Source organism: Sceloporus occidentalis, unplaced genomic scaffold (assembly GCF_023333645.1).
Source record: "Sceloporus occidentalis isolate IW3139 unplaced genomic scaffold, rSceOcc1.0.p SCAF_3, whole genome shotgun sequence".
Classification (NCBI taxonomy): Eukaryota; Metazoa; Chordata; class Lepidosauria; order Squamata; family Phrynosomatidae; genus Sceloporus; species Sceloporus occidentalis.
This window is the reverse complement of record NW_028316983.1, coordinates 205647969-205661598: the sequence shown is the minus strand read 5'-3', so window position 1 is coordinate 205661598 and position 13630 is coordinate 205647969. Positions and strand designations below refer to the sequence as shown.

Genomic DNA, 13630 nt, shown 5'->3' with positions numbered 1-13630 from the left:
TTGGGCACTCGGCCTCTGAAAGGTTCACCATCGCTGTCCTAGGACCTAGGTACACTATTCTACAGGGCTGCTGCTGTGCCACTTGGGTTGGTCAGGGCTGCCTCCCGTTGCACTCTGGGCTTTGTAGTCCGGCGAGGCCTCAGAGCTCCGTGGCTGAGCATTCTAAACGCCCCTTCCCTTAAACTGCAAGTCCCATGATGCAACGGGGGAGGGGCGAAAGTGGAGTATATATAGCGGCACTACTCTAGAAGAGTGTCTTGCGGCAAGCTAGGCCCAATACATAACAGTAATAATAATAATACACTGAGGGAGGCGGCGTTGGCGGTGTTTCCTTTTTTACCTCAGCGGCGCTAGGCCTCTTCCTCGTTCTTCTCCTCGGAGGAGGAGGAGGAGGAGGAAGGCTAGGCCTAGGCCCCGCCTTCTCCACACCTGTTGCCGCCGGAGCGGGGCTACTGCTGCTGGGCTCGCCCTCCCTCCCTGCGGCTGCGCCTCCTCCTCCTCCTCCTCCTCCTCCTCCTCCGCAGCGGCAGCCACTGGGGCCTCGGCCTTGACGTCGTTTCCTTCCAACATGGCGAGGAGGAGAGGAGGCTCTCGCTAAATGGAGGCTTCGGCGAGCGGGCGACGGAGCTGAGCGCTCCGCATCCAGAGGCCCCGTCGAGCCCCGTCCTGTCGTTGCCGTTTCAAGCCGGCGATCAGTGCCCCCTCTCCCTCCCTCCCTCCCTCCCTCGCTGGCTCCCATGCATGAGGGGAAGAAGACCAAGAACATGTTCCTGACGCGGGCCCTGGAGAAGATCCTGGCCGACAAGGAGGTCAAGAAGGCGCACCACTCCCAGCTGCGCAAAGCCTGCGAGGTGGCCCTCGGTAAATGATGGCGGCGGTACTGTATAAGGAAGAAGGATGGGTGGAGGACAGGGATATTGAGGCACCTGACGGAGGGATGGGAGAGGCGGCTGTCAGGAGGCCTTGCGGGGAGAGGAAAGGGAGAAAGGTAGAAAGGAGGGCCTCGGGGGCCGGCCAAGGAAAGCACTATTCCTCCCCCGAGAAACAGCCCTGCTGCTGTGACCCCACCTCCGCCCCCAAATGGACACAAGACCATTGTCAAAACACACTACAGAAACAATCCAGTTTGAGACCGACTTCGCCGCCCAAGGGAATCCTGGGAAGTGTAGTTTCATCGTGGCCAATAAAGAGAAGGATCCCCCAGCATTGGGCCAGGGCAGCTAGAGCGGCCTCGAACTGGACTGTATTCTGCAGCGGGGTTTTTCTGGACCCGCTTCACGGTCTCCCTCCCAACTGGAAACAAGGCTCTTCAGGTATTCTCCAGACAAGACTGTCCCCCTGTTCCCCCTCCTTCCCTGGCCTTATTTCCTCCTGTCCCCTCACTGCCCCCCAATTGCAGGTGGGAGATGGGGCAGTGGGGGCAGAAGGAAGGACAGAAGCGCTGGTCAAGGAAGGTTCGGCTGCCTCCACACTGCAGAAATCATCCAGTTTGGTGCTGCTCTAACTATGGAATGTGAGGAAATGTACTAAATCAGGGACCAGGTGGAGTAACTGCCAGGGCTCCATGCTGAGGAAGTCGAGAAATGTAGTTTGTTGTGGCACCAGACTTTTGTAGGATATTCTTCCATAGAGACCCCTGTAGTTTGAATGTTGGGCTGGGATTCAAGGAGAGAAGGGCCCTGCTGCACTGCAGAAATCATCCAGTTTGAACCCGCTGGAACTGCCATGGTTCAGTGCTGTGCAACCGTGGGAATTGTAGTTTGCTGTGGCACCAGAGCTCTGTGGCTGAGAAGACTAAATGCCCCACAGAACTACAGTTCCTAGACTTCCACAGCATGGAGCTCTGGCCGTTGAACTGGTGCCAAACGGGATTATTATTTCCGCAGTGTAGAGGCAGCCTTCAAAGTGTGTTGGGCTGCCTTTGACATGGCTTTCTTTCCCAGCCACCCCCTCTGGCCTCCACCAGTGACAAAACACACCCTGCATGAATAGGCAGAGGAGAAGGTGTGCAGGGAGGGGGAGCTGACCTGGAAGGACAAGGCCGGGAAGGAGAGGCGGAAGCCGGAGGAAGGAAGGGATGGAGGCAGCCTTTGAAACCGATGCTCTTCTTTGAATGGAGAGTCTGTTGTCCAGATAGAAGGAATGACAGCCAGGCCGCAGGGAGGATGCGGCGATGGTACAAGGCGTCTTTTATAGGACATCTGTGTGGATTAGTTTGAAAAAACACAAAGCAATAACAACAGTTAACAACAGAGGAGTGGGGTTTATATTATGTGTTGTGTGGTTATTTTAGGACAGAGCCGAAAGACAGTAAGGGGACAGGGTGATCAGATGTGTTCCTAATCCCAGAGGCAGAGAAGGAACTGCCAAATGGAGGACGCAACAAAATGAAGGCTGACAAAAACATGTATAAAAATGTAAATTCATGCTGCTTAGTCCTGCTCAAAATGGAGGACAAGTTGGAATTTCTCCTGGACTTATTTGTAAGGTGGGAACGTGGGACATGTCCTAGAAAAAGGAGAACAGAATGAAAGACAGTAAGGGAAAAGTGTGGCTGGATGTCCTCCTAACTGCAAAAAAGGACAAGGCACCGCAAAAATGTAGGGCATTCAAGAAAAAATTGAGAATATTACAGAGTAAAAGCTAAAAGTATTTATAGAGATGTAAATGCATGCTTCTGAGTCCTGCTCAAAATGGAGGACATGTTGGAAGTCCTCCTGGACAGAAGTGAAAGCAAGGAAGTATCAGAAGAAAAATCAGTGCATTTGAGCTTTGGTGCTTCCCATGGACAGCCAAATAGACAAACACATGGGCCCTAGAAACAGACCAAACCTGAAATCTCCCTGGAAGTCAAGATGTCCAAGTTGAGCATGTCATACTTTGACAGTGGAGTTTATCACACGGGAGGAATTTCTTTTAATTTCGAATGAAAAGAAAGTGGGGCCAGAAATCATTCACGTCAATTCACTAGTTCAGCAAATTTACGTGAATGCAAATTGCGTTTGAACTGACTTCTCATTGCCCGAAAATAGCTTGCCATTGCCCAAAATTGTGTGTGATCACCTCTTGTGCAATAACGTGAAACGCCATGATTGCGCTCGGACAGACTTCCCATTGCCCAAAATTGCGTGTAGTAGTCTATCACACAGTAACGTTAAACCCCATGATTGCGTTCAGATTGCCATTGGATTATACTTCCAGTTTCTCTTGTCTGATAACGTCCCACATCATGAAGAGGCAGGACTCACTGGAAAAGACAATAATACTAGGAGGAAGAGAGGAAGGCCACTTGCTAGGTGGATAGAATAAATCAGTGAGGTCACAGGCATGAATTTGCAGGCCTTGAGCAAAGCAATGGAGAACAGGGAGTCTTGGAGTTGCCTCATCCACAAGGTTCCCATGTGTCGGGATCAACTCAGGGGCAGCTAACAACAACTACAATCAAAGCGCTAAGTGTTCAGGTAGCATGTAATGCACTGTAATGTATTCCCTGTGCTAGACCTTTCTTGTTACAAATTAACAACATGGAAGTAAAGAACATGTTATTACTAATAATTTCTCCACACATTTGGGGTGATATAGGTAGGGTTTTGCTATAGCATGATTGCTCAGTATTGCTAATGTAATGGGTGTGTGTGTTTAAAGACAGTATTACATACCTGAAATCAACTCATTATCTAGTATTACCTTCAAAATATGATGAGTCAGTGGAAGCCTTACATGTTTGGATTAGAAACTAGCCTATATTAAAGATGCAACTGGATCAACCCCATCTGAGTGTGGATGTCTGTTTTGTCACTCTTTTCATTGTCATATACTTTGAGATTTGCAATCCTTTTAAACATACTGTTATAATTAGTCTTATGGAATTGTGCAGTTAGAACAAAGTAATCATTTTTATATTAAATGAATGTATGTTAGCTCATTTTCTTTCTGCAGTTTTTCTCATTTTCTTTTCTGTACTTAATTGTATTGTCTGTGCACAACACTGGCCAGCCTTATAGATGTGAGAATATTCTCTTTTTAAAATGCTGTTTACCTTCCGCCACCATTTTTGACACAGTATGCTATTGTAGGCCCAGTGGGCCTTTTTAAAGTCACGCAGCTTTCCCCACTTTGATGCCTTCAGGTTGTTTTTGCTCTCTTAATTCCCATCAGCCCCAAACAGCATGGCCAAAGGTCTAGTGTTATGTGACTTGCATTATAAAATATCTGGTTGAGAGAGGCTGTCATAATGGAAATAAAGATGTTGATATGTTTTGAAAACGACTTCAGTTTAACAGATTTTGTGTGTGTGTGTCAAGATCCAAAATTAGGCCTAACAGATTCATACGTTTAATCATCTTATAGATAAAAGTCTAGTCAGTACAGCCTGTGGTGAGAAGTGCTGGCAATTGCAGTCCAACAACATCTGGAAGGCCACTTGATTTCTCTTCTGATTACAAATACAGAGAAATTATTATTATATCAAGTTCTACTGAGAACTTGGGCCATTTCTGTACTCCAAAGTCTTGTTCTCTGGGTGGAACTGTTTCCATGTTCTGTTGCTATTTTTAAAAAATCTGACAGATGGACCAAGGCAGAGCTTAAGGAATAGAAATTATGAGTGAAAGTGGAAGTATAGTAATGGAATGATATGCTTGACACAAATTCACTAACAGCTTTTTTTTTTTAATTTGTGATGTGCATTGAGGTCGTTTCCAACTTATGGTGGCCCAATGTGAACTTATGGAGTTTTATTAGCAGGATTTGTTTACAGGTGGTTTACCATTGCCTTCCTCTGAGGCTGAGAGCATGTGACTTGCCCAGGATCACTCAGTGGGTTAACATGGCTGAACTGGTCTTCAGAGTCGTAGTCCAGCACAGATCACAAATGGGGGTTATAATTGCATATAGAAACCTTTTAAGGTGTAGGTGAGCAGATACTTCCTCAAAGTATTGACAGTCATGGCAAAGAACAAAAAAGAACTAATTAATTTAAAATTTATTTATTTATCAGTGGACTGGATGTGAATTTTTGCCATCATCTCTAGAACTGGATGACATAACTGTTTTGCTATTGGAATGCAAGAACTAAATCTCCAAATCCCCTGATTCATAATGAAATGAAGTCTGTCTTATTTACAGGTTAATTTGGCAGTTTAGAAGTACAGTTTTTTTGCTGTGGCTCATTGAGTAGGGTTGCAAAATAATTTTGTGGCATAGTATAAGGCCAGCACATTTCTCTGCAGCGTGTACAAGAGGGTATCATTTGGAAACCACTGTAATTTGTTTTCAGGAGCTTGCTTGGGAGGTGTTCCTAATGATCATACTCTGTATAGCTTTTGTCTGTAAAATAAATCTATCTGTTTTGTTTTTAATATAAAATATGTTTAAATTTGAAATATTCCTAGTTTATAAAATTGTCCCAATATGCATTTTGTTTATATAATCATCCTACAGTATGAAATATATTTACAAAGATCTTCCTGTTAATTGTATTTATAGACTTTGCTTTTGAGTGAATAGGCTTAGGGCTGATGTATGTGGAAATAAGTTAATGCATAAGAATATGATAACATTATATTCTCAAACAAAACAGTATTACTATTATTTATGCACAGTAGCGTCACAAGGGGTGTAGGGTGTTTTCGAACTGTACTAGGTTACTCCCCTGAAGGAGGGGTGACATCCGCTGAGTGCCCCCCACTTCCCTGACATGCGCTGTGGCATGCGTTGGAGGAAGAGGGACCAACTCCCCCCCATCCCTGCCCTGCTTTACTTTTAAGTAAAGCCACATGGGACAGAGAGGGAGAGGGTCCGGCTCCCTCTGTCACTGCTCAGCACGACTTTACTTTAGAGTAAAGCCACACGAGATAGGGAGCTGGGAGCAGGTCCTTTTGGATCTGCCCCAAAGTCCCCAACCCAAAGCTCTGCATCCCCCCCCTCACTGGGTGACACCCTGGTGCCAGACGCCCCTGCTTATGTCAGTGTATTCTGGTCTGGATATATTTTATTTGCTACATATTCATCAGTGTTAGTTTAAGCAAGTGCGTGCATGTAAACAAAAACTGAGAGCATGTTTAGTTAGTAATGTAAGTAAGATTAAAATCTAAAGGCACCAGATTCTGTCTAATTTTGGAAACTAAGGCCCGTTCCACACGGGCGTAAAGTACGTCCCCAGGACGTACTAGGGTTAGGAAAGGGCGTGCTATACACACGTCCTTAACCCTAGTACGTCCTGGGGACGTACAAAATGGCCGCGCCCATTCTACACGGGCGCTGCCTTCTTGATGTAGCGGACACCTTGCGGCGTCATTAGCGCACTGCAAGAAGAAGCGCCATTTTGGGGCTTCTTTTTTGTGGTGCCAAGGAGCCTCACGGTTTGGCCGCTGGGGCTCCTTGCCGCTGCAAATGGCGGCGGCGGCAGACCGCTCGTTTTGGGCGATCTGTAATGCACCTAAGCATGGTCTGCCCTGGTTAGTACTTTAGTGAGAGCTCATCAAATAATACCAGATATTGTAGGCTATGTATTTCAGAGGATGGAGCTGGCAAAACAATCTCTTGAGTATCCCTTACCTAAGAAAACCCTATGAAATTCATGGGGTTGCTATAAGTCAACAGGTGACTTGATGGGACATGAATACACACTTGTTTTTTATAAGAAGGCTCAGGGAGTTCATTCTCAGTTTCTTCTTTATATGTAGGCACACCTCCGTTAACTAAATACAGTGGGCCCTTAATATCCACTGGGGTTTGGTTCTAGCCCCCTCTGTGGATACCAAAATCCATTGATGTTCAAGTCCCATTAAAAACTGCAGCACAGTGAAATGTTGTCCCTGATATAAAATAGCAAAATCAAAAATGGATACTTGAATCCATGGATTAAAAAATCTGTGGATATGGAGGGCTGACTGTATTCCTCAGCACAATTTCTTCAACAGAAAGTTTGATGCCAGAGATTTTATTCAAAACTAATAATAATAATAATAATAATAATAATTTATTGACATCCCGCCCCTTTGAGGTCAATTGGGGCAGCTTACAGCAATAAAATACAATACATTATACATTAAAATTCCCTCCCCCCCTTAAAAAATTATTATGTTCTCATGGAATTAAACAATCAGGACAGGTAAGCCTTGCATAAACAAACAACCACATTCTAAACTTTCTAATCATGTGAAAGCTTCCTTCAAAATATATCCAGGGATAATTTTTTCATCTGCCTCCACTTTTTGTATTACAGCGGGCCCTCTACTTTTGCTGGAGTTAGGGGCACAGGACTCCCACGAAAGTGGAAAAACCATAAATAAATAACCACTCTCTTTTTTTTACCTGAGAAAGCACCCCCTAATAATCTAGGTCATCCGGTGCAACTCTGTGGTCAACACCCACCAGAAATTGACCATAGAATTGCACTGGACGGCCTATCAGTGCCTCAAGAACTGTTTTCTCCAGGAATCTCTAGGTCCTCTAACATATCTCTGTGGCCAACTTCCAGCAGAGTCATGCTGTAGGACCAAGAGATTCATAGACATGTAATAATCAAATCCATGAATAATCAAATCTGCAGAAGTCAAAGCTGCAAATGTGTATGGCCGACTGTGTTTCCCTTTTATTGGACAAACTACTAATCTATGTTTTTTCTTTTTCTTTTTATCATGCCAGAGGTAGCTGATGAGGCAAGCTATTCTGCTTTCCCTTTTCTCCCTATTTTGCTGTTCATGCATACTCAGTAAGGGATTCTGGAGGCAGTTCCTAGGCCTCATACAGACAGGCCAAAATAAAGCTGCTTCGGGTTACTTCGGAGGTATGCTGTTTAAATAATGCACGCATCCTAAGTGGCCGGAAGCCACACCAAAGCTATGCTCCAGTCCTAAGGACTGGAGCACAGCTTTGACACAGCTTCTGGACTCTTAGGACACTTCCATCATTTAAACACCATACCTCCAAAGTGACCCGAAGCAGCTTTATTTTGGCCTATCTGTATGGGGCCCTAGTTACCTTATCTATTGCAGGCAGGCAGACACAGCTGCAGTAAGATGAGCTAAAATAGAATCCCTTCCCAGCTCAAGCTTTATTGCATTTTTACTGTAAACATGTTGCTGCAGTCCAGTACCAAAAGCCTGTATTGTTTTAGCTCTCCTTTATCAACCACACAATTGCCATATGTTTTTTTTTAACTGACTGATTTACGTGTCTACCAACTGAGCAAGAGGTAGATTGTACTGTGTTCAGTGAAGCTGTTCTCAGGGATGTCGTCTTTTTCTCATTTCTGCTGGTGAAAATGTAAGGTAGTGCATTTTGAATTTGATTTACCTTATCTAATTACATGAGGCCTGCATTTATTCCATTCCCCCCCCCCCAAGTTCTTCTTCTTTTTTTTTGTTGAAAGTCATCCAGTCTAGATAAGGAACTGTGCAAATACAGGAACTCGCCGCTTGTTGATGTCTCAATTTTTGACACCCTGCTCTTTGGATATTTGTAGATTACAAGCAAGTTCCATGAATTTGACAGGGGATCCATTTTTTGTCAGTTCCTTTTGCCTATGAAGCTTGCCTAGGACCACTCACCCACACATGGATGATCCCAAAGGCTTGCCTAAGGAAAACCCCTCCTCAAATTAATGGAACTTGTCTGTGTAATGTGCAAGTGTGGAAAAAATGTGTTTGTGATCGTTCTTCTTCATATGGAGGCTCGCTTTGGACTGCTCACACGCATGTGCACAGCTTGCAAAGCGAGCTGAAAGGGAAAAAAGGTGCCGAGCCAACGACAGAGACTTAGCACCCACTTCCCCAGCTCTCTTTGCAAGCAGTGTACAATATGCAATATGCAACGAGTCCAAAGCAAGCCTCCTTAGTAGTTCAAATCGAGCACTGTTGGACCCTCCCACCCCCAAGCATTCAGTCCATAGTGCTTCTGAGATTGCGGGCAGTGCTTCTTTAGTCTGCATTCAGTCCATGGTGTTTCTGACATGCAATCTGTGTATAGTCATTCATGGTGCTTCTGAGATTGTGTGCAGGGCATCTCTTACAGCAGGGGTAGGCAACCCTTTTGAGCCAGGGGCCGGGTTGCTGTCCCTCAGACAACTGGGGGGCCGAAGCCAAAAAATAAATAATTAAATAATTTTTTAAAAATTAAATAAATAAATAAACCGGGACAAATGTAGGGCAAAATTTTCAAATGGAGGGCACTTTTTAAATAAAAAATGGAGGACACGCGAAAAAATTTGCTGATTTTTAAAAAAATGTTAAGATAAATGCATGTTTCTGAGGCTTCTATAGACAATTGCCCCCCCTTGCCCCTGCGTGCGAGAGGCCAAAGGCCCCGGCGGCAATTGGTGGCAGGACCGGGCTGGGGCCGGTCCCAAGGCCTCGCTGGGCCGCATCCGGCCCGCGGGCCGCAGGTTGCCTACCCCTGTCTTACAGTATTACTGTACTGTGTCACTGTGCGAGACATTAAAGATAACCATGTGTCTTTGTGTGTGTAGTGTGTTACATTAGCTTTTGCATTCAAAAGTTATATATAATGTGCTATTTACATTTTGGGGGGGGGGTGGTCAAAATGCATTTTCAAGCTTAAAAAGACTGACTTCAACTGATTTCTGATTTCTGACAGTGCTCTGGTCCCTAACCCATCAGATAAGTGTGGGTTTCCTGTAGCACAGCTAAAATATATCAAGTGGTTTTGTTGAGTAGTCTCCAATACTGCACTCTATCAGTGTCTTACTCTATAAAATAAGCAAGTCATGTTAATTTGAATGTTTCTTTTCCTGCTTTTGACACCTTTGTACTGTTCAGTATTAACCTTTCTTTATTACATTTGACAACTTCTATTTTGGTGTTTAGTCAAATTTATCCTGAACTCCAGCACAGAATTTTTCCATTTCTTCTTTTTCTTTCTCTGTACTTGAAGCATAAGCTAGTATTATGGTTACAGCATATATTGATGGGTTTTCCCTAAAGTCTTAATGATATTATTTGTGCAATAACATCCAAAGTCCACACTACAGTGATACTTTTATTGGCCAACCAAAATACATGATACAAGCTTTGAAAGCATCTCAGGCTTTCTCATCAGGCAAAAGTGTTAAAATCAAACAGGAAAAAGAAAAAAATGATGATCTTGGAGTCATAGGCCTACATTTTGTTAAAATGTTGTTATAATTGTTATCAGTTAAGATGGTACACAGGGATATCCATGTAGGCAGAGGGAGATAAATGATTGTAAACTCCAGGAAATAAAATTTATAGTCTGTTAACAACCTGAAGAGAAACCTCTGTTGTGATCCATGTTGTCTCTGTCCTGTGCCAAGGCTACCCACCTCCTTTATTGGCAGAGAGCATTGAATTTATCAAGAAGTCTCTGTGTTGTTGCATTTGGCAATCTTTTAGATGCTGTTTAGGTAAACCACACCAATTGTAGTGTCATTTAAATAAATATTTTACCTCTGTTGGAGATAAACCTCAAAGAGTTAAGTCCCTGTCCTTTGCCTCGCTCTTTAGGATTGCCCTGTTGTGGCTAAAATGTAGTATCCTCTAATTCTGAAAGCATATCAAGAGGTAGCCATGTTGGCCATGCATCAAAGTGCAGAAATTTGATTAGGTTAGACTTTGCATTATATCCTTTAACTGCTTTTGCTACATTTGCCCTCACTATTAATGCCATCCTGTTTCTTCTTATATTTTCATTTCCTGAGGAAAACACTGTGTAATTAGCTGATTCAAAATGACCCATTCCTGTCCAGTTTAACTCGCTCACCCCAAGTATTGCAATGTTTATATGTTCCATTTCCTGATTCATTATGTCTTGCTTTCCCTGATTCACGTTTCTCACATTCTGTATTCCTATAATATGTGTTGTGCAGCTTTGGACTTTCACCTCTGAGCTTGTCAACAGCTGAACATCCTTTTAGCTTTAGTCCAGTTATATTATAGCCACTGCACCGCTTGTAGTTGTTGTCTACTGTATTCCAGTAGCTTGTTGAGTGTCGTCCAGCTGGAAGTCTTCCACTATCTCTTGTTTCATTTTGGATTGTCTCATTATAGTGTTTTCATGGTAAAGGACACTTAAAAGGGGTTTACTGTGGCTCCTTGTGTGCAGCACTAACAAATGTTAGCTGTAGTGCCACTGCTGTTGTCTCTGAGACATAAGTACCACTCCTCCACTACTGCTGCTGCCCAGTTGTTTGGCACAGTTTGTCTGGCTCCTCAGCAAAAGCCTTTCTGACACATGAGACACCATCAGTTGCACTGCTACTGTCAGCATCACCTCTTGCCTTGCAGGAGCACACAGTTCCACCAGCACAGAAAGGTAATGTCATGGCGAGTCTTTTAAATAATAGTGTAATAAAATGAAGGCATTGTCAGAGTAATGAAGTCAAAAAAAGTGTTAGAAGTTTTGCAGTTGTTCAAGATTTTACCATGTAAATAGAGCTCACAAAGGAAATTTTTCCCTACTTTGCTATAATGATTCATCTTGCCTTTCACTCCCTTTCTTTAGTTAATATCACAGTTTCAACAGCATATATTTCCTTCTGCCACAGTTTTCTTTGCCTTATTATCTTCTTACTTTTAAAGCTAGATTTCATGTTTCTTCTACTTCTGTATGCAAAATCACATGTATGCACCCAGATGGGGGAGGGTTTAATACTGTTAGGGGAATGACTGGCACTAAAAGCCCCTTTCTGGGCAGCTGCAGGCAGCTTGGGGGCATGACATGCACATGGCACACACCTCTATGATGCCCTGAAGGCGCCCAGAGCAGATGCACATTTGCCTGCTTCCAGGCTTCTTGGGGCATGGGGGTAACATGTCACAAGCCCCCAACACACTGGGAAGCCACTGTGGGGTTACAGAAGAGCAGCTAAAGGCGAATTTTCCATGGCCGAAAAAGGAGTGATTGAAAATCACTCGTTTTTTGGTCAGTGCTGCATCAAATTGGGGCTGCGGCATGCAGCTGCCATGACCCCCATCCGTCTTCTGGTCTGGCAGCTTCGCGCCACCCCATCCAGACCGTCTGTTTCGGCCCTTAGTCTGAGAAATTATGTCTCATTGCACATTCTTCTTGAACACAGTTTCTTTTCTTGGCAAATGTATGCTAAGCAGTAATTCAGTGTAGTGAAATTTCTGGTCAACAAATATCTGAACAGGTACTAAAATCTGAGTATTTTAATATTTAGTATTTTAATTTAAAAAAACAAACAAACAAGGTAATTCTTGAAATACACTTGACTGTAATTTTTGCTATACACTATCTCATTGTATAAAATAAATTCTAAAGCCAATCATAACATAAGAATATCCAGAGATACAAACTTAAAAATATGTTTTCATGTGTGTACAACTGTCCCTCTTACCAGGCCTCATGGAGCTTTTCAATTAGGAAAGCTGTGGCTCTGCCTCTCTCTTTAAAAATTCAAACAAGATTTTGTTATCACAAAAGTGTACTCTTCAAAAACTTACATGGTTGAGTGCCTCTTGAATTTTGACAGTCCTTAAAAATTCTAGGGACTAATTTATATCTAATCTTATGATTATTGTACTGTTTTACCTTGTTTCTCACAAAACAAGATTTAGATATTTACAATTCAGATGTTTGTTTTGAATTCCAATTAGTGCATTCTTTGTACTAACTAGTACAAGGCTTAAAACCATCATTAGGTGATGATTTTGTTAACTAATGATTTTGCTAGACCTATTTTTAAAATCTTTTGGTGTTGTCTGAGTGTTTTGATACTGTTTTGTGGTTTTCACCCAAATATTAATGATGTATCATTCCCCACATGTGTGTTCTGTGTCCACTTATTTTGGCTGAACTACATTTAGCCTTGACATCATTGACAGCTTCCTGATTCAGCATTTTTGGGGGGTTAACAGTAGAGCTCTTACCCCAGAATTTCTTTGAAGATTTTGTAGAATAGATTTATCTATCTCAGCATTTAACTCTGGGAGTTAGCTATTAACAGTATCATTGTTATATTTCTCTAATGTCTTAATATAGTCTCTTCCGTTTCTTAATTCTGAATCATTAAGTCTTTTTGATTGGCTTCTCATATAAACATTCATAGTGGTCAACAGTATGGGAATTATGTAACTTTAGTATTTGATTTTCTAGCTATTGAAAACAATCGTAATGATTCCTAAATCATCAGCTATATAATTGGCAAATTAGATTATCTCCATTTAATGCTAAAAATGGGGTCCTGTGATTCTGTCTCTCTGTCTATGAAAACACCCAACTAAAGGTGGTGGCAGGTTTGGGTGTGCAACGCCAGTACCCTGGTGAGAACAAACCGTGATACCCAAAAAGATCTGAAACTAGATGTAAAGTTCAAAAAGGGGGGAAATTTAATTTAAAGGACAAAAATAAAAGGTCTTCTCCTCCCCAGCTCTAAACAAAGATACTTTACAGTTCAGCTTTCTTCCAGACGACATCTCTCTGGATCCGATGTAGTTTGTTCTCCTTACTCAATGAAGCTGGTGCAGGGTCTTTCAGCTCCTAAATTCTTCTATTTTCTATGCTAATGGTAACTGATTTGGCTAAGTGGTGTAAGAGATGCCCTTTCCGGCTGTCTGGGCCTGCTTGCCACCAAAAGACAGCTCTCTGCTAGCTCTCAGAGAAACTGCTCCAACTAAAAACCTCTAGC

General features: G+C 43.0%; 1 protein-coding gene across 2 annotated transcripts in view; it reads left to right on the top strand.

The window, feature by feature from the left end:
- Positions 1-292: 292 nt before the first annotated feature.
- ARFGEF1 (ARF guanine nucleotide exchange factor 1) overlaps positions 293-13630 on the top strand; it is a 93951-nt gene continuing 80613 nt past the window's right edge. Inside the window, exon 1 of one of the 2 annotated variants that reach the window (XM_089517425.1) lies at positions 293-861. In XM_089517425.1, coding sequence (XP_089373551.1) covers positions 738-861 — 124 coding nt within the window. In that variant the 5' untranslated portion in view covers positions 293-737. The remainder of the gene's footprint in view (positions 862-13630) is intronic. The other variant, XM_089517424.1, reaches the window with a different exon arrangement.